The sequence below is a fragment of the Nannospalax galili genome, unplaced genomic scaffold (assembly GCF_000622305.1).
Source record: "Nannospalax galili isolate Female #2095 unplaced genomic scaffold, S.galili_v1.0 scaffold337, whole genome shotgun sequence".
NCBI lineage: Eukaryota > Metazoa > Chordata > Mammalia > Rodentia > Spalacidae > Nannospalax > Nannospalax galili.
This window is the reverse complement of record NW_008340932.1, coordinates 1813551-1838792: the sequence shown is the minus strand read 5'-3', so window position 1 is coordinate 1838792 and position 25242 is coordinate 1813551. Positions and strand designations below refer to the sequence as shown.

Sequence of the window (25242 nt, the reverse complement as noted above, 5' to 3'; positions counted from 1 at the left end):
AGACAAGAGAGTTCTGGTTGGGATTTTATCTGCCATCTAACAAACAGTGTGACCCTGCTTCCTGCAGATTTTTCTCATGTTATAAAGAAAGGTGTGCAGGCCATCCTCAGGAAGCCTTCAACTGCCTACCCCTATTTTACAGGGAAGAAACGGAGCACATGAATGGATTAGGCATGTCCACTCTGCCAATCAGCAGAGACTGTACTTCCTCCTATAGCCATGGCAGCCAAACTAACTTTTCCTCCCCAGGTGCTAGATTGAATCCACAGCATCTCCGTGCCACACCAGTCCTTTATTACTAACTGAGCTGTATTTTGTTTTGAGACAGGATCTCACTAAGTTGCCCAGGCAGGCTTTGAACTTGCAATCTTCCTGCTTCAGCCTCTAAAGCAGCCTGGGATTACAGGTCTATGCCACTACGCCTCCATGGGTTCTTTCGTTTGTTCGTTTTTATATTTTAATGAGCCACTTTCATTGGCAGACATGCTCCAAATGACTGGTGGAGCCAGACTGAATTGGTAGCAGGAAAATGCAGTCAGCTCAGGGGTTCGTTGTGATAAGCAGTGGGCAACATAAGGCAAAAAACAAACAAACAAACAAACAAAAAAACAGAGTGAGAGGGATTACCTTTCTGTTTGCCTCAGTTGGAAACCACTGAGTCAAAATGTGGGGTATCTCAAGAGCATCCCCTTGACCACAGCAGCTCAGTTTGGTGAGAGAGATTTCTAGATTGCTGACTCCCTGCCTAGAAGTCCTGTTCCCAGCCCCCACCCCCTCCCCTTGCCCATGGGGGGACATGGGGAGAGAGAGGGAGAGATCTGGCAAATGTGCCACTCATGGCTCCAAATGCAGTCTTCTTTTCTATTTTTGGCCACCACTTAGAGTGTGTGTGTGTGTGTGTGTGTGTGTGTGTGTGTGTGTGTGTGCACTCAGGAAAGAGATAGTTTTTACAAAAGTTGTGTGTGTGTGTGTGTGTGTGTGTGTGTGTGTGTGTGTGTGTGTACTCAGGAACAAGATAGATTTTGCAAAAGTACTTTTAATGTCATTGACACTGGTGCCATGTGCACTTGGGTTCTACTGCGTGGTAAGCAGACTTGACCTCGAGGTCATAGCTGTCAGCTGGGCCCCATCTGCTCATTTCTTTTTGGTCTTCACGAGGCCCTTCTGCACAAGGCTGCGGTACAGCTCCTGGATGTAGGTGTAGACACACTTGGAGTCAGGCACAGCCAGCCTTACCATGTCATCTACCTCCAGCAGCTGGGCACAGTCAGCCATTTTCCTGAGGGAAGGATAGAGTGAGGAGCAGAGCATCAAAGGTAAAGAAGCAGGAGCCAAGGATGTGGGTGGGGGCAAGTGAAGCCCATCAGCTCAGCCATCCCACTGCGTGGTAAGTGAGGCTCCCACAGAGCTGACTCAAGTCCATTGGAGTCTGTTGAAAGCCTGTGTTTTCATTGCACTGTGGGTCCCCACATCCTCACAGCTGTCTGGTCTGCAGTATGCGTTAGCTTCTTCCTTGCACACACACATACATACATCTGTCCTCTCTGTAGCGGAGAACTCCTGGTGACCAGTTCTTTCAGCAAAAATGTAAGAGGACAGAATATGAATCCCACAGAGTGCTGGCTTGGAGCAACCCTAAGAGCTTCTTTCAATTAGGCCATGTGTCCCAGACACTCTTCTAGGTGTCAGCATGAACAGCCACAACTTCTCCACTCTCCTAGCACCAACAGCATCAAACACATGAAGCAGAGGGTACCTCAGAGGGTGAGAGATACCAGACTCCCTCCCCGTTAGAGAGTGAGACTGGTATGTTTTTAAATTTTTAATTAATTAACTAAGTGTATGAGTGTTTTTGCCTCCATGTGTGTAAGTTGCACCTATGTCATATAATGCCCACAGAGGCCAGAAGAGGGTGACGGACCCCTGGAACTGGAGTTATAGAATCTTGTTAGCCACTCTGTGGGTGCTAGGAACCAAACCTAGGTCTTCTGCAAGAGCAGCCAGTGTTCTTAACTGCTGAGCCATCTCTCCAGCCTGGATCTTTAAACAGGACACTCAGGGAAGACCTCTTCTTAGAGTGAATGGTGTTCATATCTGGGGACACCCGAAAACAGTACTTGCAAAGCCCTGAGACAGGAATGTTATGCGTGTTTGAGGAACTGTACAGTCCTCTTTTTTCAAAAACTTCACAGCTGCACTCTGAGGCCACTGGATACCTCCAGCTTTGCTGAGGCTGATAAGCTGCCTAATCGTTGCTGGGGCATCACTACCTGGTGTCAGGTGCCTTAACATGTTTCTGGTGGATGGTCTCATTTACTTTATCTCAAACAAGCAAAGGGGGAGCTCAGAGCGGTTTGATGGTTTGCTGAGGTGAAAATCGTGACAGATGGGAATCAACACCAGGCCTGCCCAAAGCCTCTGGCACCTTGCTCTGAAGCTGGGTCTCAGCAGTATGGGCTGCCTTGGGCAGCCAGCAATCATGGGTGCTGGGCAACAGGAGACAGGGCCCTGAAGAAATCCTCTCTTTGGGGTGGGACAGCTGGGCTGAACTTCAAGCCACTGGCCTGGGAGCTGGGGGAGGGTCACAGACTGGAAGGTTTTGAAGAATGGGACAGGCTTTCTGTAGCCATGGCAGGTTGGGTGCTGTCTCCCCAAATCTGAGAGGCAAAACCTTCGTTCCCATGAAGCCTACCAGCCCAGCTGGCTCCTCCAGCAGTTTAACTGATGCAGTGCATGGTGGCTCTGAGTTGGTGATTCCTTCCCTTTATCCTCAGACTTGGGGAACAGGAGGAGAGTTCTAGAACATGCAGGTGAAGTGATAGCTGTACTTTTCATACTTAACCCTTCACATCAAATCCTGTGATAAAAAGCTTCCAGAGACGCCACAGAGCTAAGGAGGAGGAGTCAGGATTCAAACCTCAGCATCAGGGCTGGAGAGATGTCTCAGTGGTTAAGAGCACTGGCTCCTCTTGCAGAGGACCCAGGTTGGTTCCAGCGCTGATGTGGTGACTCACAACCACCCATAACTCTAGCTCCAGGGGATCTAACATCCTCTTCTGGTTTCCATGGGCATTGCATGATATGGGAACACATGTATGCAGGCTAAACACTCATACATATAAAATAAGAATAGTTAAAAAAAAAAAAAAAAAACAAAACCAAAAAAAAAAACCCTCCGACTCCCCCTTTCCGCTTCCCACACCCCACCTTTTTGGTTCCCCCTCAGTGAAAAAAAAAAAAAAAAAACAAAGCAAAAAAAAAAACCTCTCAGCATCCCCTTTCGATTTCCCAGCCTCCATCTGTTTGGTTCCCCTTAGTGTCCTTTCACTTTGGCTGCCTGGTGCCTCTTGCACAGTGTGGTCCTCTGCTTCTTCCTCTACCTTCCTGTCGACTGCCTGGAACCCAAGGTCAGGTAGCTGCTGGAAGACAGTAGTCTGTACCCTCCAGGTCAGAGATGTTTGACTGGGGCACAGCTGCCTGCTCTTTGTTGCTCTAAGGCTAGAACAGGAGTGTCACCCTGCCATACCCACCCTGCATAGCCTTCTGTAGGAACCTAGGAAATCCCTAACCCCTCTATGCAGATCCACCTGTGACGATCAAATGAGATGGTCCAAACTACTTAGCAGATGGCCACTTGGTTCTTGTAGCTTATCCATGGCATTGAAGGTATAGAAGGTGTAGCACAGCTATAGTAAGACAATGACGTTCTTGACTTTATCTTCCCACCGAGGTCACCCATCTCAGCCCATGACAAGACAATGGGAAACTGGAAGAGACCTTCAGGAGCACCGAGTCTCATTGGATGTTCTTTTGGGGGTGGGGGCAATGTTTGGGATCAAACACAAGACCTCACAGATGCTAGGCAAGCACTCTACCGCTCAGCTGCAGCCCCAGCCTGAAGTCTGGTGGCTTTTAAATGGCATCCTTATGTCCTGTAGTCTTATATATGTGCCTCAGAGACCTTCTTGGGAAGAAAGGGTTTGACACGGAGCTCTTCCTAACCCAAAAGATTTCCCTTTAATCTGTTTAAGATGTGACTCACTCATCTAACGTTTTGAGAAAAATCTGCTGTAAAAAAAAAATTGTTGAGAAGTGTGGATCAATAGTAATGCTCTCATTTTCCTGATGGAGACGCACATTCCTCCCTCCTGGGGGGTGGCCAGGTCTGGATTAGACTAGAGGGCTTAGCGTCTCAGGCCAAAGTGCTCTAACATCCTCATTCCTAAACATTTATGTATGTATGTATATGTATGTATGTATGTATGTATGTATGATGTATGTATTATAGGTTCCCATTTACCCCAAGTTGGCCTCCAACTAACTTTGTAGCTGAAGATGACCTTGAACTTCTGATCCTCCTGCCTCCATCTCCCAAGTGCTAGGATTATACAGGTGCTCTATCATACCTGGCTTTTGTGGTGCTGGGGATTGAACCCAGGACTTTGGGCATGTTAAGCAAGCATGCTACCAACTGAGTTTCCTACAACCCCAGCCATTTATTTATTAATTATTATTATTTATTTATTTAGTCTTACTATGTAGCTCAGGTTGGCCTCAAGTTCTCAGCAATCCTCCTGCCTCAGCCTCAGCTGAAATTACAGGTGTGCACTGTAATTACTGTGCCAGGGCTTCCAAAATGCACCTCGCTGGGTTGCTCCCATTTTCCTGATGGAGACACACATTCCTCCCTCCCTGGTGGGTGGCCAGGTCTGGATTAGACTAGAGGGCTTAGTGTGACCCCCTCTAGTCACAGTCCTGCCTCCTTCAATGGTTTAAAGTCTTTTTCTGGGATCCTCCCCCAGGTTGGAGGTTGAAGGTGGTGAGAGCCTCTCTCCCTGGTCACTACCATGGCAGTCATACTTTTTTTTTTGGTTTGCTTTGGTTTGATTTTTGAGATAGGATCTGGCTGCATAACCTAGGTAGGCTCTGAATTTGGGATCCTCTTGCCTCAACCTCTTAAATGCTGAGAATATAGTTGTCACCTCACCTAGCCTATCTTTACCTCAATTCCTCCCCTGGTCTTCATTATTCCTCACAGTGTTCTTTGATCAGCTGTTACCACCACTGATATAAGATTGTATGAGCCCCAGCAGTAACTTCCCTCCAGAACCAAAAGTGAATAATAACTGTCATAACAACCATGATATTATAATGTAGTACCATAGCCAAGAGTTTCTGAGGGCTTACTGTGAGCTAGGCACTGTTAAAAGAACTTAATTGTGGTACTGAAATCTTGGTAAAAGAGGAAACATCATGGAAACTGGAGGTTCAGGGATGTAATGGGGTATGTCCAAAGTTACACAGGGTTGAAATCCAAATCTGACCTTAGGTTTCCATCACCCCACCCCCAAACCAGAAGGCCTACCCCCCATGTCAAGCACTTTACAGACTGAGCTGTCTCCTCAGCCCCCTGAGTTTTCTTTAGGGCACCTGTCTTTGCCTTATGTTACCTCTAGGTGTGCACTCCTGATCTGTCTCTTCATTTAGAATATGAGCCACAAAGGTGCAGAGATTTGTGTCTATTTTAGCCATTTGCTTTAAGGAGCACCTGGTGCTCAGATATCTCTGTGGGATGCTGGGCTGTGTGGCAGCAGCAGTAGACCCACCACCCACCGTGCCGCCCACCTCCCATGGCAGAGCCGGGGCTTACTCCGCAGTAGAGAAGGCCAGGGTGAAGTTGTGCCTGCGCTTCGTGGGGTCCAGCTCCGCGTAGTCAAAGGCATCTGGGAAAAACTTGTGGATGAGGGCACAGAAGGCCATGCCGCTGCTCCAGCTGGAGGAGAAGTTCTGGATGTCGACATGCTGAGATGGGAACAGAAGACCTCAGTGACCCTCAGCCTGAGTGCCTGGGCTTTGCCCCGTCCACCCTCCCACCACCCAACTCTTTGGAATCTGAACCCTCACACTTCCTTGGGGATAAGTGTCCCCTGCCCTATTCGTGTATCTCAACCTGTGCCCACCTCGTAGTTTCTTGTCATGGCTCGGCACCACTCCAAAAGCATGTTCTTGACGCCACCGATGGCTGCCCCGGCTGCCTTTGTGTTTCGGAACAGGGCAGTGGGGCCTGAGGCTGCCCTGTGAGGGGAGGGGCCAAAGATCACAAACGATGCAATGTGGGGAACCCCAGATGTTCATCCCTAGAAGGTTCCCACAGGCCTGAGGGCTTTCCTCCCATGACCCCATGCACAGACCCTAGGGAGCGCTCAGCCCAGCCCGGCCCCTTGCCTGTGCCCTACCTACCCGCCAAACTTGTCCACGATGGCTTTGCGATTCTGTGCACGGGGTCCCCGTGGACGGGCCGGAGCTGACACCCTGCGCTCTGGTGCCCTCTCTTTCTTCTTCTCCTCCGTGGGTGGGGGCTCTGTGGGGCTCTGGGGCACATCGCTGGGTGAAGACTCACTACGTGGAGAGGGTGGGAGCATCATGAGAAGGGATGGAACTACCATAACAAGATGCAGAGAGGGGTCTTGGGGCTGCTAGACAGAGGTCATTGCTGTGTGCGATGTGTTTATCCTGTACCCAGCACTTGATGGGGGGCTGAGAAGCAGCAAATAGGCTCAGGCTAACTCTGGGGAGCATGTGGTCTGCTGAGGCCATATGGGCAGAACTAGGGACACAATCTGGGGTCTGACTTAAATGTGGATCCTGATACTATTCTAATTTGCTGTGTGATCTTGGGAATGTCAGTTTACTTCTCTGTAAAATGGGAACAAGAATGCCTACCTGACAAGGTGATTCTCAGGCCTGCAGAAGATGAGGGTCAAGGCCCTTGGCTGTGTGAATGTTTGGTGGATACTCATGGGTCACCATTTCTTGAGAAAGGGATGAGGAAGTGACAAAAGTTATGTGGTGGTGACTTTAAGGCTGGCTGTCCAGCACTTTCTGTGATCCAGGACCCATTCTTAAGTCTTTATGCTCAGTAGCAATAAGCATCACAATAATCCTGTGAGGTCAATACTATTGTGTCCATGTCACAGAGGAAAAGCGCTAAGTGACATGGCCAAGGTCACATAGCTGGTAAGTGATAGAGCCAATGTCCAGACTCAGGCTTTCTGAGTTTCACTTTCATAGATGGCATTTGGAGAGCTGTAGTGAAGTCAAAGATGCTGAAGAGGCGACGTTTGCCGTCTAGAGGGAGAGACCAGCATCCTACATGCTCCCTTCCACCTCACACTTCATTTGTTTCCTGGGCTCTGCCCTAAGGTGGAGGCTGAGGGCCAGGAATCCTGGAAGTGAGGTTCTGGGATGGCCCAGACAGAAGTCATGGTTGACTTTGAAGGGGGCAGGAGGTGGGGGAGGGGGTTGGAGCTGGAGCCCCAGGCCTTGAAATTACCTGGCTGAAGGACTGGTCTCTCCAGAAGCTGTCAAGTCTGGACCCAACCCATCTGGAGAACAGATAAAGCAGAAGAAAGTTGGGGCTACTTGTGATGTGCTCTTTGAATCTTCCTTCCCCAATGTAGCCCAGTGGCATCCTGGAGGCCCGTGGGCTTTCACTTACCTGGGCTGAGGCTGTGGCCCTCATCTGTGGGGCTCTCAGGCCACTCTTCTGGGGAGCTGGGGATCACTGCTGTTCCTTCCTCTGATTCTTTCTCCCTGCCAGGCTGCTGCTCCTCAGTGGCACTCCCTGGCTCCTGGAATCAACAGGATCTGTATAGGCAGCTGTCCAAGGCTTTGTGAGAAATTCAGAAAGACCTGAAAGGCAACCTAAGCCACAGTGCTGTACCTCTGCTCCCCACCCCACCCCCAGGCTCTTGAGAACAGGTGGGGAAAGACTGGATTTTCCCAAGGTGTTATGGTTTGGATAGAAAGTGCCCCAACCTAAGGCTCATGTGCTGAAGGCCTACTCCTCAGCCGATGGCTCCGTTGAGAAGGGATTGTATCATGAGGACTCTAACTTCGTTAATGGATTATCCCACTGATGAGTTCATAGCTGGATAAGCTATTTTTAGGAGGTAAGACTTAGTCGGAGAAGTCTATCACTGGGGGTATGCCTTTGAAGGACATATCTTTCGTGTGTGTGTGTGTGTGTGTGTGTGTGTGTGTGTGTAAGTCAGAGGACAACCTCTGGTGTCAGTCCTTGCCTTGCAGCTTGTCGACATGGTCCCTTTGTGGTTTGCCTGTATATAACGGGATTCTCCTGCCTTGGCCTCCCATCTCACTGTTAGGTGTATTGGGATTTACAGATGTTCACAGCCACACCTAGTGCTTATGTGGGTTCTGGGGATTTGAACTCAGGTCTTCATACTCGTTCATCAGGTGTTTTACCCCATGATGCATTTCCCAGTGAAGGGAATATCTTTTATTCAGACACTTCTCTCTTTCTGACTGCAGCAGTTGTCTTCCTCCACTCCCCTTTTCCATGACGTTTCTGCCTCAACACAAGCCTGAAAGCAATGGAGCCAGCCGAACCCATGCACGCACGCACGCACACACGCCGCTGCACAGAGAACAGAAACTCAAGGATCCTCCTTTCTGCCTCACTTACCACCAACTCCTTGGCATCACTTTCAGCATCTTTCCCATCAACCTCCCGAAGTTGAGCCTCAGCATCATCTTTTACATCAGCCTTCTTTTGAGATTCAGTCTTACTCTCTTTGTCGATAGCCTCTGCCTCAACAGCCTCTGAGGATTTGGACTTGGCTTCTTCATTCACGTCCACTGTCTCTTCAGACTCGTGCGTCGCCTCTTTCTCGTCTGTCTTCTCTGAGGCCATTGTGGCCTCCTCTTTTTCCTTAACCTCCTTAGATTCAGGTTTGGTCTCTTCTTTCTTGTCAGTTTCCTCCTGAGAAACCACTATGACCTCTTTCTTTCCACCTTCCTCTACAAGTTCAGCCTCAGTTTCCTCTTTCCCGCTGGCCTCCGTCTGAGATTCTTCCTTGTCTGTATCTAATCCATTTGCTTCCTCTGGGTATTCCACTGAAATGCCATCCTCAGGTGCTGCTTTTCCTTGTTTTTCTGCCCCATCAGGAGGCCCCTCTTTGATGGCTGACTCTGCTGTGCTGTTGGTCACCTCCTTGGCAGAGACTCCACCCCTTGGTGTCCCAGGGTCCCCTGAAGTTGGGGAAGCAGTGATCCCATCTTCAGAGGGCTTCCCTTCCTTCTTCTCCATGTCTGGAAAGAGAAGATATGAAGACTTTGTTGTACCCCATCCTTGTATGAGGTGAAGACCCTGATGTAGGAGTCAGGAGGTATTACTTGGGCGTGATACCACATACCCACTCTCCCTGTGGTAGTATGCAGGGCAGAGGCCTTCTTCCCTTAAGGTGGGGCAGTTGGGCCACATTGACTTAATTTTTGAATGGTGTTCACACAATGCACTTCTGTAAGCGATGGCTTTTGCTTTAAATATTGAATTACATGTGGTTTTTTATTCATTTACATTATTATTATTGTTTGTTTGCATGGAGACAGGGTCTCATGTTCCTCAAACTTGATCCTCCTGCCTTTGTCTTCCTAATGCTGGGAGTACAGGCATATACCATTAGCCATTACCCCTGACCATTATTATTATTATTATTACTATTATTTTCATTTATTTTTGTTTTTTTGGTCTTTTTGAGGTAGGATCTCCCTGTAACCACAGTTCCCTGGAACTCACTATGTAGACCAGGCTGGCCTCAATCTCAGAGATTCACCTACCTCTGCCTCCCAAGTCGCTGGGATTAAAGGCATGGGGCACCATACCCAGCCCTGTTACTATTATTTTCATGCTAAGTATCAAACCTAGGGCTTTATGCATGCAAGCAATCACTATACTTCTGAACTATATGCCCAATCTCACATAATGCCTTCTCAATGATTTTGCCTCTTTTTGATTAAGCTAGTGAGGTGGTCACAATTTCATAACAGCATTCCAGAACTCCTGAGGGACAATTGCTGCTCCCTCAGTAGAGCCTAAAGCAGACTGGAGTGTTGGAAAGAATTGAACAGCTCTGTCTTGCTTCCATTGTATGGATTCTCACAGTTACTTTCTATTTCTGGTAAGTGATATTGAGCTTCCATCTCCAACAGTGATCTAAAGTGTCTTTTAAAAATACATTATTGGATTTTTAAAAATAAGTTAATTCAAAACAAGGCAGGCATTCAGGAAATTCAAGTACAGTTGGTACAGATGTCAAATCATAAGGATAATATAAAAATACTTGAGATTTGGGAATCCCTGGGCAGGCTGGTATGCGCCAGCCTGTGGGTCTTGAAAAAGTAGACAGGGAAGAGTTTGCTCTGGTAATGAATAGAGTCACATTCTGTCTAGTCTACAAAGCTGGCTCTCCAGCTTCCCCTGGGTGTATGTGGGGGAGATGGATTCTTGTTTAAGTAATACAAACACGATAAACACATAGACACACACACAGACACAGTTACAGACAGACACACATATATGTATATGAGGGCATGAGGCCAGTTCCTTCACCCCTTCCCTTCTCGGGGGTCTAGTTACAAAGAAAACAAACCCCAAATAGGGCTCAGGGCATGACTCAGACAGTAAAAAAAAAAAAAAAAAAAAAAAAAGTGGACACCTCTGTCATTGGCTAAAAATACCTCTTGCCCTTGGCAGTACTGTCTTCTTTGGTGATAGTACTCAGGACACCTGGGTAATTGTGACAGGGGACAGAGCACATGCAGTAGGAAGACAGGCAGACAAGGACCAGGCTCTGCTTCTGTTGTCTACTCGAGACTCCCTATCCCCCCAAGACCAAAGTCCTAGGGCCTCTGGATTTGGTGCTTTTCATTTTCTAGGACGCTAACTGGCTTTTGTAAAGATGTGCACACTGTCTATCAGTCCCACCCCTCCTGCCACAGCCTCATGGTTCAGCAGCTCCAGCCATATAGTCAAGCAAAAGGGGAAACAAACCCATGTGATGGTGTGCACAAAAGACAGCCAGGAGGTCATGGAGCTGGCCTTGACCCCCACCTTCTAGACACTCACTTTGAGCCCAAGCCAGTCCTTCAACATCTCTGATCCTTGGCTTTTATTTATTTAAAAATATGTTCTTTATTACTTTTATTTTTATGAGTGTATTGCATACATGTATGTAAGTGTATCCCTGTCATACATTGCCCACGAAGGTGAGAAGAGGGCGTTGGATTCTCTGGAACTGGAGTTTTGGACAGTTGCTGGCTGTCACATGGGTTTTAAGAATCAAACCCAGGTCCTCTGCAAGAGTAGTCAGTGCTTTTAACTGACTGCTGAGCCATCTCTCCAGTCCCTGATCCTTGCTTTAGATCAGAGTTTCCAGATAGTACTCTGTGGAAAACTAGGGTCTCCTGTTGTACAAATAAAGACTCTGGCTGGGGATGTAGCTCAGTGGGAAGAGTGCTTGCCTAGCATGCTCAAGGCCCTGGGTTCAGTCCCCAACACTGCATAAATTGGGTGTGGGGCTGCATGCCTGTAATCATAGCACTTGGGGGGTGGAAATAGAAGGACTGAAGTTCATTGTCAGTCTCAGCTACATGGTGAGTTTGAGGCCAGCCTGGGCTGCATGAGACCCTGTCTCTAAAAAAAAAAGTGAACAGAATGAATAAAGGCCATCATGACAGTGAGAAGAGGTTGTTCACTGGCCAAGGTTGTTCCAAATATAGCCAGCTTTTCACCCTCTTTGTGATTCAGAGCTTCATTAGCACTTAAGTGGATTTCAGATGCCATAAAGCTAAAAAAAAATAGCTTGAATGTCATTTAATTCACCTTCCTTCAAACCTATCTGGCCATGGACCTTTTCTCTTTGCCTGCTTTTATTATTGTACTGCTTTTCATGAAGAGTTACCATTGCCCCTGTAGCAATGCAATGCTCAACAGATGAAAGTGTGGCCAGTGCTGGTCTGAGTGTGCTGCAAACACTATTTCTTCTCTTGTCTTTGCTCTTGTTGGGGAGATGGTATAGAAAAGCAAGGAAAATCATCAAGTCTTACAGTGGTAGGGGTCTAGTTCCCACTGTTTACTGTGTGAACTTTAACAAGCTACCTGTTCTGTGTTTCAATTTCTATAGTTAAAAATAGGTCTCACCCCAAGGGAAGGATGGAGGACTTAAGTCATCAGAGCACAAGAAGTGGTTGGAGGGAGTCCGTAGTCTACGGTTTGCATCCTGAAGAGTGACTGTGCCATCCCTGAGCCAGGATGAGATCCTGACCTTGTCCCCAGGGCATTTGTTAGTGAGACAAGGCAGAGAGAACTGAATGTCATTAAGATGATAACAAAGTCCCCCCCCCCCCGCTTTTTTTTGGTCTTTTTGAGACAAGGTCTCCCTGTAGCCCCAGCTGTCCTGGAATTCACTATGTACACCAAGCTGGCCTTGAACTCACAGAGATCCACCTGCCTTTGCCTCCTGAGTGCTGGGATTAAAGGCGTGTGCCACCACTCCCCGCCAACAAAGCCCTTTTTATACCCCCAAGTGAAGCAGGTTTGGCTACGACATAAATGAGGGCTCCAACCATCTTTCTCTCCATCTGCTCATCATGCACATAGGTCAGTGGGGAAGGGAGAGTATGTTTGTGCATGCACTTACATACACACACATACACACACACACACACACACACACACACACACACGCAACCTCAGTCACTCTGCCTGTTCATCACCTCTGTTTTCCCACCTCTAGGCTTGCCATAAATAGACAAGAAGTGAAGAGGCTCTGAATTCTGAGAAACCTGGGCAACACCACCATCCACCCCCAGCACTCATGATTCCACAGCTGTTCACAACTCAGACTGAAGTACCTTGCTTTACCTGGTTGTTCCTTGCTTGACCCTTCAGAATAGGTGTTAGTAACCCTATTTTACAGATTAGGAGTCTGGCTCATGGAGTTGAGTTCCCTTGACTAAAGTCACAGGACAATAAAATAGGCCAAACATACCTGGCTGGATTCTAGGGCTCCTGTGTCCAAGTTTGGAATGTGTGCTGAAGATACTGCTCCCACTAGCACTCAGCCCAGATAACTCAGTCCTTTCAACAATCTCAGCTCAGAGGAGTGAACACCTTGCCTGTGGGGAAGAGCTGTCAATATGGCCAAATAATTCCCTCTTCTAAGTGCACACTAGGCTCTTCCACTGTTTTCCACACCACCCCTTTCCTGGTTTACTCTCTACTTCCTTCCTCCTTCCTCCCCAGGAAACCCTCCTATCACCCTGTCTGTGTCCAGTGTAGCTCTGCAGACCAGACAATGCCCCTAATCTGGAGGGAAGAGTCAGTACAAGTTCCAAGCCTTGAGGGGGCTGGAGAGATGGCTCAGTGGTTAAAAAAACTGGTTGTTCTTGCAGAAGACTGGGGTTCAAATCCCAGTACCCACGTGGAAGCTATTAACTGTCCTTAACTCTGGTTCCAGGGGATCCACAGCCCTCTTCTGTCCTATGAGGGCATTGTACAACATGGGTGCATTTACATGCATGCATGCAGTACACTCATACACATAAAATAAAAATCAAAAAAATATTTTAAAAAGTACCAAGCCTTGAATAGTACAGGAGATGCTTGGTGCTTCTGTGATGTTCCATCACCTTTTGCTGCTCAGTCTCTCAGCAGTCCTGAGGCCTCTACCTTACCTATCCTAGCCAGAGCCCTCCCTTGAAGAGGCCAAGAGCCTCTTAACTGAACTGGAGAGAACCCCTCACAAGACCCATTTGTCCTTGAGAGGCCCTCTTTGTAGATGGCCACTTGCAGGGTACTCTGTACAGGATCTCAAGGTTATCTGACTCTTGGGGGCTGAGTCCCTGATTCCTGGCATGTAAGAAGAGTTGACATAGTGGAAAGAATTAGGAAGGGAACTGCATTGCTCTCATTTTAGAGCTCTTGTTGGAAGATCTGGTCCTTGGAAGGTAGAAGTAGGAGTTGGCAGATATGAGACTACTTAGAAAGGGACCCAGGGCTTTTCCTACCTGTGAGGCTTTGCCTGGCCTTGAGACCTCCTGCCTTCCTCTAGCTGAGTAGTTTCGCTCCCATCAGCCTTTAAGCTCTGGTGGCTTTGAGCCCCCAGCTCAGAGTCCCGCCTCCCCCCCCAACCCTTACTCACTTCAAGAGGCTTGGGCCTTGGAAGAGCATTGTTTACTACCCTGTTGGTACAACACTTTCCCCTAGACTGGGAGGCTCAGATTTCCCCTGAAGATTTGACAGGTGGCACCTTTCAATCACATTGTGTCCCTCCCTCCTGCCCTAGCAGCATCCGTCCTTTGATCACCTTCCTTCCTGATGAGCTCTGGCCCTGGAGACCCTAAAAAACAACAGCACAATTTGCAACTGGTCTCTGGTTCTGGGGCCTTCTGCTCTCCAGAGCTGGAGTAGGGCCTTCTGTGTTCGCTTAGCCCCTTTCCTCCAGTGTTCCTCTGCATAGCCCCCTTTACTCCTCCCCAGACAAAGCAGCTGCTGAATGGTAGACTCAGGAGGTGGTGAATGAGGCAGCTGCTGACAGGGCGCTCACACTGGACAGGGAGGTTTGAAGGGGGAGGGACAAAGAAGAGAAAAGTGATGGAGAAAGCCGGTGAGTCACTGGAGTTAAGAATCTATGATATACACAACTCTTTGGTTTTTTGAGCTGATACACTGGTGTGACTGGTACATGGTCAGCTCTGAACACATTTTTGTGCTGAATTGAAATTTTGCTCAGAAGAAAAAAACACCAAACAAGTCCTTACCCTCTTTATGTGTCATATAATTTAAGGAAGGTACCATTTGGAGAATGCGGGCAGGCTTTACCCCTCCCACTTATGAAGCTTGAGAGTCCTCCAGTTCCCTTCCCCCAACCCTACTACTTAGCTACACTGGCCTGCTTCCTGTTCCCTAAATAAATCCATTGCTTTCCAGACTCAGAACTGGGTTTTCCTTCTGCTCTTTGCAACGCTGGCTCCTTATTCTTACTAGGGTGATCTGATCTGAGAGATTATTTTATGTAGCAGCCAGGTTTTGGGGGCTGATGTTCAAGTAGTGTAATTAAAAAGAAACATTCTAGCCGGGCATGGTGGTGCACACCTTTAATCCCAGCACTCGGGAGGCAGAGGCAGGTGGAACTGGATCTCTGTGAGTTCAAGGCCAGCCTGGTCTACATAGTGAGTTCCAGGACAGCTGAGGCTATAGGGAGACCCTGTCTCAAAAAGAAAAAAAAAAAAAAAAAATTGTTTTTATCCTGTGTGTGAGTGTACTGCCTGCATCCTCCTGGAACTGGAGTCACAGATGGTTGTTAGCTGCCTTGTGGGTGCTGGGAATCAAACCCAAGGATCCTCTATTAGAGCAACCAGTGCTCTTAATTGCCGAGTCATCTCTCCAGGCCAACAAATAGTGGAATGTTAATGGTTTACTGCTCTCTCTAGTATGTCTCCTTTATCCAGAATTCATCAGCCCAAGATGGGTGAATTCTCCCACATTTCTCTGGCTTGCTGGTTTTTTTTTTTTTTTTTCTTTCTCTCTTTTAACTCATTTCTTGTCTTACTGTCATTGGATATCAGAACCAGCAAATTAGCAGATCATGGCATCAGCCATCAAAACTTCTCTTAGACAATCCATTTATTTGTTGATTTAATGGTTTGTGAACACCAACTATAAGCTGGAGACAATAGCACCGAATGCAAGAGAAAGTAGACAAAAGATCCTTTTAGGGCAGAGAATGGTTTTTTGTTTTGTTTTTGTTTTTGATCTTTTTGAGACAGGGTCCCCCTGTAGCCCCAGCTGGCCTGGAACTCACTATGTAGACCAGGCTAGCCTTGAATTCACAGAGATCTGCCTGCCTCTGCCTCCCAGAAGATGGTTTTTGTTTTGTTTTGTTTTGTTTTGCAACTGGGGAGGACGGACATTTAGATAACACCAAGTGGTATAGGATTGAAGACCACAAGTCAGACAGGTACTGCAGCATTTGACAATCTGGGCAACAGCATCTCTGGTACAGGGAACAGTGACTGGAAAGGGGAGAGTGTGATTGGTGAGTTTGATGAGAGAGGACAGCATGGCTGGGGTAGAGCACTGGGGCAGGAGGACAGCTGGAGATAAAAGGCAGCAGCTGGGATTGGCCAATCACGTGGGGGCTTGTTAATGGTTCATACTGTTAACTTGATAGAATCTAGAATCACCTAGGAAATAAACAGCTAGGCATTTCTGGGAGAGAGTTTCTAGACTGTGTTAAATTGATGTGGGAAGATCTACCCTGAAAGTAGGCATGGAATCTCGTGGACTTGGATCCCAGGCTGAATGAAAAGATAAAGTAAGCTGAGTGTCAGCATTCATTTCTATGTGTCCTGACCAGCTACTTCCCATTCCACAATGGAACATATTTCCTGAACTGTAAGACAAAATAAGCCCTCCCTCCCTTAAGTTGCTATTGTCAAGTATTCATTTCCTCTCAGCAATGAAAAAAGCAATACATGGGATATTGAGAGACTTTGACTTTTGCTCTGTGTATACAAGCCATTGCAGTATTTAGGTGTTGAGTGACATGATCTAATTTTAGTTTTTGATATCACTCTGGCTGCTGTTTTTAGAATAATCTGGTAGGAAGCATAGGCAGAAGTAGGGAGACTAGCCAGGAGACTAACTTGGTGACCCAAGTACAGTTTGTGGTGGCATGGGCCAGGGAGTCAGCGACGTGAGGAACAGCCATGGTGGAAACAGCAGCGAAGCCTGGACAGGTTTTCCCTTGAGTCTCTAGCCTCCTCCTGCTTTTCTCAGGGCAGTCCCAGGGAAATATCCATCTGTCTTTGTGTTCTCTGCACCTTTCATGAACAGCAGGTCCCAATTAGGAGATCCTACATCCTCTTCTTGGGTGTGGAGTCCTATTGAAGAAGACAGTACTGACCCAGGGTAAATGACAAATATACAACTCCTTTCTGTAAGGCTGGGAAGGGATGGGATGCGAGGCCAGATGGAGGGGCCAGGGTTTCAACATGGTCCTCACAAAGATCAGCAATTTTGGATGACACGTTTGGAGTCCAGTGATATCCCCCAAAACTGAGGCTATTTAAGCTGTCCTTTCCAAAAAGCACACCAGGAAAAACTGGAGATTCTTACTTGTAGCATTATAAATATACAACTGTATAATTATGGAAGGGAGACAGGGTCACATAGTATTTAACAGTAGCACTATCATCAACAAAAACAAGGATTTTCCAGGGAGGGAGAAATAGGGATTTTCTCTTCAGTGTGTATAGTTTCAGTTATGTTAGATGAATAAGTTCTAGGGACCTGCTATGTAATATGGTACATACAATAGCAATATTATTTTGTACATGTAAGGATATCATGTTAAATGTTATTACAATAAAAAGATTGTTCAGAGACATTGGGGAAAATAAAATATTTGCAATAGGACTGGGGAGATGGGCAGTGGGTAAAGCACTTGCTATGGAAGAAAAATGTCCAGATCTCTAGAAGCCATATAAAACCAGACATGGTAGCACCAGTCTATAATCCCAACACTGCTATGGTGAGATGGAAGGCAGAGACAGGAGAGTCCCCGGAAGCTTGCAGACCAGCTAGCATGGCGGAGTCACCAGTGAAAAACAAGAAGTTCTTGTCCAACAAGGTGGAAGTCAAGGATAGAAACCTGGGGTTGTCCACTGACCTCCACATGTGTTGTTGCATGTGCACACTCTCACACACAAACATATGTATCATATGAAACACATAAAAAAGATAAAATAATTTTAAAATTTTGCAACAGATTAAGAAATAAATGGGTTGGTGAGATAGTTCAGCAGGTAAAGACACTTGCTGCCAAGCCTGACAACCTGCATTTGATCCCCAGACCCACTTGATGGAAAGAGAGAACCGACTCCCACAAGGTTGTCCTCTGACCTCCATATATGTCCATGACATGTGCCTCTCCCCACACAAATAGATACATTTAAAAAAGAAATGAGTAAATCAAATGGGAAGTGTAGCTCAGTAATAGAGTGCTTACTTAGCATGCATGAGGCCCTGGATTCAGCCTTAGGCTCTGCAGAAGAGGGAGAAAAAGAAATTGCTGTAACATTGAGCACATGAAAATAGCACTTTGGAAAACAGACATCATCTGTTAAAGATAACAATAGATACAGAAAATGTGGACAAATTTTAACAATTGTTAAAATCCTGGGGCTAGATATGTAGATGTTTATCAGACTGTGCTCTCTTTATGTCTAAATTTGTCCTAATAAAAGTCTTTTTTATTTTTTAAAAAAATATTTTATTTATTATTTTTATTTTATGTGTATTCCTCTGCCCCTGCCTCCCGAGTGCTAGGATTAAAGGCATGCGCCACCACGCTCGGCTTTATTATTTTTATTTTATGTGTACGAGTGTATTGCTTGCATGTAGGTGAGTGCACCCATGTCTTGCAATGCTGCAGAGGTCAGAAGAGGGCTTTGGATTCCCCTGGAACTGGAGTTAAGGACGGTTCGTAGCCGCCATGTGGGTGCTGGGAATCGAACCCAGGTCCTCTGCAAGAGCAGTCAGTGCTCTTAATGGCTGAACCCATCTCTCCAGCCCCAGAACTGGCGTTTTTAAGAGCCCCAGGTAGTTTTAACATGAGAAACTGACAGACGGTGTTTGGAGAGGTTCCACCTTCTCCACGCATGCTCTGTGTTCACGCCACAGCTTTCCCAGGTGGGTTGTAGTGAACACTTAGAACAACAACAACAAAAAGATGATGGCATTCCTGCTCACCGTCCTGACATCAGACCGTGCTTACAGCAAAAAGGACAAGATAAAGTCTCAGAAGGTCCATAAAAACTAGGCTCCAGACATCTCAGCCGACTGCTGGTCCCCAGTATACCTCAAGGCCTATGACCCACGTACTCTAGCAACAAGGGACCCTTCCAGTGACTGCATCTCCCATCAGGATCTCCTGTCTCTGGCCTGGTTCTGACCTTGGTGACCACTGAGTGTCCTGCACCCTGGTTGACCCGGCTAAACACAGCTGAGGCACTGACTAGCTAGCCTGGGTCTCTCTCAAGGAACATCACTCCCAAGGTGCATCTGCTGCAGAGCCAGCACCCACTGTCCTTCTCCCCAGAGGGCGTGGACCGTGGACATGGACGTGGACGTGATGGGTGACTGTGCGCTGGGCAATCGGACTGGCAACCTGCTTTGAATCCTGCCTCGGGATCTTGGTGGCATCACTCAGAGCTAGATTGTTAGGGTGTTAGATTTATTGCTGTGCTGTTCCGGCTTTTTAATGTGTGAACAACAACAACAAAAAAAAGTGCATTCGAAAGAGACACCTGACTGCCGGCCTCCCTGAGACTCGTTCAAGACATGGATTCAGGCAGCTCAGTCCTATCCTGTATCCCAAAACTCCTGCATCCCAAACCCTCAGACGTCTTCAGGACAACCCTAGGGCCTGGGATGTGGACTGGGCCTGCGGCGCTCTGCACCCCGCCCAGGTCTCTATGGTATTCTGGAGTCCTCTCTAGCAAACTGAAGTCACTTTCTCTTCCGCCCGCCCGTGGCTCCGTCTCTATGGTAGCCGATTTCCCAGCACCGCCTGGCGGGTGTTTCCTTCCGGATCAAAGACGGGGTGGGATTTCCCGCTCGGAAGTGTCCCACGTGCTTCCTCTAGCGTCTGCCCCCAGACCCGGCAACTTCTTAGAATTGGCTCTAAGGTGGGGACGTCGTGGGAGCTGTGACCTGCCCCGGCCGTGGTGAGTGAACCCTGATGCCTGACCCCAGGGTTGACTCTGAGGATGCCATTGCCATTGCAGGGGCGTAACCTGGGGGCCGGCTCTGGGCGCCCCGGTTCGAGTAGGGTCGAATTCCCAGGGTCCCCAACGTTGTGTTCCGCCCCCACCGGCGGTCTTCTGGATAAACGAGGTCTAGAAGGACCTGGGATCTCTGTGTCCAGCCCCGACCTCATGACATCCCGAGTGACCTTGAGCTGGGCAGTGTCCCTTTTCAGGGTTCCATTTCCACATTTGTCAGTGGCTGGTTACGTTTACTGAGGCCAGTGGTTCCTGTTAGTTTAAAACCCTGATTCCTCGCGTCCTCCATCCCCCCGGGTACGAGGATTAACCGGAGGGGTCAGTCCTGACAGTCACGTCTACTCCCAGGCACTAAAGGACCGGAAGGAGGTTTCCTCTACGGTGCTGGGTTGATATGGATCCGCTCAGGGCCCAACAGCTGGCTGCGGAGCTGGAGGTGGAGATGATGGCCGACATGTACAATAGGTAAAGAGATCCACGCCGCACTACCCTGTTGTGGGAAATTAGCCTGGGTCACCCTTACTAACGATAGAGCGAAGGACTTCCAACAAATTATTTCCTTAAGATAGTGGAGCCAGAGGCCGGTGCTTTCCTCCCCAACCTCCACGGTATGGTTGACTAATACAATAAGCAGTGGTCACCAGAAGGACCTGGGTCATTAGAGGGAGCAGAACTAGCATGAAGCAGTCTAGGCAGGAAGAGAATCTCCTGTCCAGGGTCTGGTTAGTTTTCCCAGAATAGTGAAGCATTACTTTTTGACAAATAGTTCATTTAATTACATTTGTTTATGTATTGTGTGTGCGCATGTGCACGGACACCACCCCCCACCCCCTCCAGTACAGGCTACAGCACATGTGGAGGTCAGAGGACAACTTCTCTCCTTCCACTATATGGTCCAGGGGATTGCACTCAGGTTATGAGTTTTTGGCAGCAAGTGCCTTTATCTGCTGAGCCATTTTGCCAGCTCACAAATAGTCCATTTAGCATTAAGGGTCTTGAGACTAAGAACTTTGAGTCCACTTACAAGGACCAGTTAAATAGGAAGGACTGGTTCAATACTGTGTGCCAGGGACCATGCTAAGTGCTCTACAGACTGTTATGCAATAACAGTTAATATTTATTAAACTTTCACTCTGTATAGGCATTTGGAAAGCATTTTGTATGTTTTATCTTTTTTTTTAATCCTCAAAATAATTCACTGGGGGGTGGGGATATAGCTTAGTTGGTAGAATACTTGTCTGGCATGAAGTCCTGGGTTTGATTTCCCCCAGTACTGACCTGGTGGTGCATGCCTGTAATCCCAGCACTCTGGAGATGGAGGTAGGAGGATCAGAAGTTCAGGGTCATCCTTGGCTACATAGTGAGTTTGAGGCCAGCCTGGGATAGATAAAACCCTGTCTTAAAACAAATGAGTAGATTAATTTTATTAGCCCCATTTTAGTAGCAACATCAGAACTAACTCTTCAGTCTGACTTCACAACTCAAGCTTGGAGCTATTTGACCAGTTTGGAAACAAATGCTGATGTGTCAGTCTCCTGCTCTATACCTTTGGGCAAGCTTGGACTGTTTTATAATCATCTCATCAATAAAACAGACAATAATACCTATTTCATAGAAACATCATTAATATTAAATATGAAGGCCCGTTGTATAGAAAACAATAAGATATCTGCTGTTTTTAACCTGTTGAAACTTTAAATTAGTTGATTTATCTTGGCTGCAAATTAGAATGATTTAGTAATACAGGTTTTGAAGTCAGATTCTGGCTTGGTGTGATCCTTAGCAAATGACTGAGCATCTTTGTGTCTTTTTCCTCTTCTATAAAATGGGGCTGATGATCGTGCCTACCCCATGGGTTGTGGTGAAGGTTGCATAACAGTCTGTAGAGCACTTAGCATGGTCCCTGGCACACAGTATTGAACCCGTCCTTCCGTTTAACTAGTCCTTGTATGTGGACTCAAAGTTCTTAGTCTCAAGACCTTTCCACAATGGCTGAGGTGCAAACTGAGGATTTCCATTGTTTTCTTAGGGGAGAGGTGAGGTAAAATTACCAGTACAGCAGGTCTGGAGTTGTTGAAGGTTCCTGGATGCCACAGGAAGTTACTGGTATAATCTTGTCTCTCCCTAACACCAGAATGACCAGTGCCTGCCACCGGAAGTGCGTGCCTCCCCACTACAAGGAAGCAGAGCTGTCCAAAGGCGAGTCTGTGTGCCTGGACCGATGTGTCTCCAAGTATTTGGACATCCATGAACGGATGGGCAAAAAGTTGACAGAGTTGTCTATGCAGGATGAAGAACTGATGAAGAGGGTACAGCAGAGTTCGGGACCTGCATGAGACCCCAGTCAGTCTACCTGGGGTGCACCTTGCCACTTACCTGATTAAAGTGCTCCTTGGTAGGTGTCGTATCTGAAAGTTGCCAGACCTAGGCTCTCCGGAGCATCTCCAAGACCCTGAGTGTGGCAGAGCTCTGGCTGAAGGAGGGGTGTTTGTCACACTGGTATGTGACTGTATGTGTGTGTATATGTATATATCTATATTAAAGCACATTTGTTGACACTATGTCCAAAGCAGTGTCCTTAGCACTTGGAAGTAAAGATGTATGTGTGTGTATATGTATATATCTATATTAAAGCACATTTGTTGACACTTACTATGTCCAAAGCAGTGTCCTTAGCACTTGGAAGTAAAGGAATCAGAGGACTGGAGAGATGGCTCAGCAGTTAAGAGCAATGGCTGCTCTTACAGGGGACTCAGGTTTGGTTCCTAACATCCACATGGCAGCTAACAACTGTCTGCAACTCCAGTTTCAGGGGATCTGACACCTTCTTCTGGTCTCCAAGGACATTGTGTGCACAGGTGCACTTACATAAATGCAAGGAAAACAGTCATACACATAAAATAAAAATAAAGTATTTAAAAAAAGACAGATGCAGGATCATAAATGCCATCTTAAAAAAAAAGTTTGCCCAAGAACTGTTGGCAGCTGATTACTGCTGAGTAAGGAAGAGCTGATCTTAAAGGGAGGGACTGTAGATAAGCTGACTAGACCTCAGTGGAGGAACTTGCACTGAGGGACATCTGGAGACACTAACTTGACTTGATAGGACTTAACACAATAGAATACATGAAATCCAGTGGGGGTCAGGGGGCGTGGTGAGGGCTATGGAAGGGTGCCAGTGGGGAAGGAGATAAAGGGGATATAAAGATGATTAAGATCTGTTTGAAATACACAAAATTTCAATAAAAATTTTACAAAATTAAAAAAAAAAGAAATCAGATACAGCTTGTACCAGCAGAGGGAGTTTAATGTAGTGGGGTTTTGTTTGCTTGTTCTTCAAACTCAGGGTCCTGCTTCAGCCTCTGAAGTGTGGGAATTACAGGTATGTATCACCACATTGGCTTAGCACATGCTACATAGACTACTAAAATAGCTAAGCTTGTAGTTGGGGCCTGCTGCTTGCTGTGAAACTCTGAGTGTGAGACTTCTGTGCTTTAGCTTCTTTGTAAAATGGTGTCGTAGAGCTGTTGTGAGAATTAAATGAGTTAATATGAGTAAAGTGTATTAAAATGCTTTATTGAGTGGAGTATAATGACCAGGGTATAGGAAACTAAATACTTTTAAAAACCTGACATTAAGTGGAGGCACGCAGGCAATTTCCACAAATGCCAAAAGGAAATGATTTAGATGAGGTGAAAGTGGCTGGGATTTAGGAAGCAAGAGCTATCTGCTTTAAATGTCAGTATCAAGATATGAGAAAATCTCAGCATCACAGGATGTGATAATGCAGGAGCCAGAGTGATAACTATTCCCATCAGCGCTCACCAGCATCGAACTGCTCCTCAGTCCCTTTGCAGTATCCTAGGGAGTTCACCTGTCCAGGTTAAAGGTCTGATTAGGAAATGGAAGCACCGAGAGGCCAAGGCCAACTGCTACACTTTCTGTCTCAGCAGAGGCCCAGTCCTGTGTGTGGTTTCCCCTTGGAGGACTGTAGCTTTCAGAATGTGTGGGTCACTCCAGATGGCACTGTATTGACACCTGAGCCACTGGTGGAGACATTGGATAGACCCCTGTAAAATGTCCATTTGTTCTATTGTGAGGGTGGGCGGAGTGTGAAGGCACCTTTCTAGATGAAGTACAAACTCAGGCCAACAGGTGGTGCTGTCTGCTCACAAGTCTGAGATGCTGGGGCCAGGTCCACAACCTTAAATTATTTGCTCATTCTCTGCCAGCTCACTATGCTTATAGAAGAGTTGTGAGGAAAGGAGATTTCATACCTGTCCTCAGGTTTAGCAAGCAACAGAAAAAATTCTCTTGATAACACATAGCTTGAACGAATAGAAGGTGTGGTGGAGGTGGGAGAAAAGGTTCCAGTGAGAGGGGCTAGCACTTGGAAAGGTTTTGCCAAGGCACACAAGGGTGGGGATCTCAAGAAGCAGCTGTAGTGTGTCTGGAATGCCAAGTGTAGAGAGGAGCTGAGAGATGCACCCCGAAGGCTGGGCAGGCTCAGCTGCAGAACAGCCTAGTGAGTATGCTGTGTTCAGTCATTCAGATCTGCTAAGGGCAGCAGCAAACTGGTAGGATTTAAGCCCTTCAGTAATGATGACAGATCTGCCTTTTAGAGGCTCACTGTTCTTCTCAGCTAGATAGATGGTGGTAGATGACAGTACATAATGGATTTAGGAGGGACATGGTCCTGAGACGGGAGAGAAAGGGGTGATACAGGATGCAGCTCACATTGATTTGCTATAGTACAGTTAGCTCTGTGCTGAGGGCGTCCAGTTTATTTAACTCTTGTGAAGCAGACAAGATTGTTATTTTACAGATGAAAAAGTGAGTCTGTCAAAAGTGAATGGCTTGCCTAACACCATGTAGCAGGTGAGTAGCAGAGCCGGGATGCCAAGTTAGAGACCAAAGGCCACTTTTGGCCTCCTCTCTTGGCTTAAGGGGAGAGGTCCCCAAGGAGATAATGTTGCAGCAATTTCACATTTCATCTGACAATATTTATTGTTGGCCTGTGACATGCTACAGACCATTGTCTGTGGAACATAGAGTGAGTTGGCTAAGTTCTTGCTTCCAGTGTGAACAAGTGAGGTGGGGAGAGGAGACGCAGCAGGCATATTCAAAGGGGATGAGAAATAAAAATGAATTAGTTCCTTCCTGTCATAGGGAGAAGCCATAAACTCTTAATCTCCAATGTGGTTTTACTTGATTATTACAGTTTTAAAAATCAGGAAATATCTCACGAAATCTAGACTTTGGCAACTTTCAGAAAATTAGATCTGTGAACAACCAGCGTTACTTGGTGGTGGCAGCTGACTGGATGGTGGGCAGAGGCTCAGCTGTCCAATCTCCCGCCACTGATTCTGCTTTTCCTCATCTACCTGACGCAGCAGGCTCTGGTCTGTGCCTTCCTCTCAGTGTATTCTGTGGTAGGCAGCTTCAAAGAGTCCTGGGGCCTCAGGGGACACCTCCTGGTATTCATGCTCTTGTGTGAGTTCCCTCCCCATGTGCAGCATGCACTAGACCAAGAGACTTACTTCTAATAAACAGAACATAGCAAAGGTGCCAGGATATAGTCACCAAAGATTG

General features: G+C 47.0%; 2 protein-coding genes across 7 annotated transcripts; one reads left to right on the top strand and one right to left on the bottom strand.

Moving 5' to 3' along the window:
• Window positions 1-964: 964 nt before the first annotated feature.
• Smtnl1 (smoothelin like 1) lies at window positions 965-14888 on the bottom strand. Of its 6 annotated transcripts, none has more exons than XM_029564937.1 (9): window positions 14169-14302; window positions 12852-12978; window positions 8486-9111; window positions 7499-7631; window positions 7334-7385; window positions 6241-6399; window positions 5961-6075; window positions 5651-5802; window positions 965-1279 (listed from the first exon to the last, which is right to left on the bottom strand). In XM_029564937.1, the coding sequence occupies exons 3-9, from the start codon at window positions 9107-9109 to the stop codon at window positions 1135-1137; spliced, it is 1380 nt and encodes a 459-aa protein (XP_029420797.1). In that variant the 5' UTR covers window positions 9110-9111; window positions 12852-12978; window positions 14169-14302; the 3' UTR covers window positions 965-1134. The 6 variants fall into 6 exon arrangements, with proteins under 6 accessions (XP_029420797.1, XP_008834369.1, XP_029420795.1 ...); XM_008836147.3 differs by lacking the exon at window positions 14169-14302 and adding an exon at window positions 13870-13904; XM_029564935.1 differs by lacking the exon at window positions 12852-12978 and having other exon boundaries at window positions 14169-14888.
• A 4548-nt stretch (window positions 14889-19436) lies between these two features.
• On the top strand, window positions 19437-22210 carry Timm10 (translocase of inner mitochondrial membrane 10). The gene is made up of 3 exons (XM_008836146.3): window positions 19437-19593; window positions 19999-20115; window positions 21785-22210. Exons 2-3 carry the CDS (start codon window positions 20045-20047, stop codon window positions 21984-21986), a joined length of 273 nt encoding a protein of 90 aa, XP_008834368.1. The 5' UTR covers window positions 19437-19593; window positions 19999-20044; the 3' UTR covers window positions 21987-22210.
• The last annotated feature ends 3032 nt before the right edge of the window (window positions 22211-25242 follow it).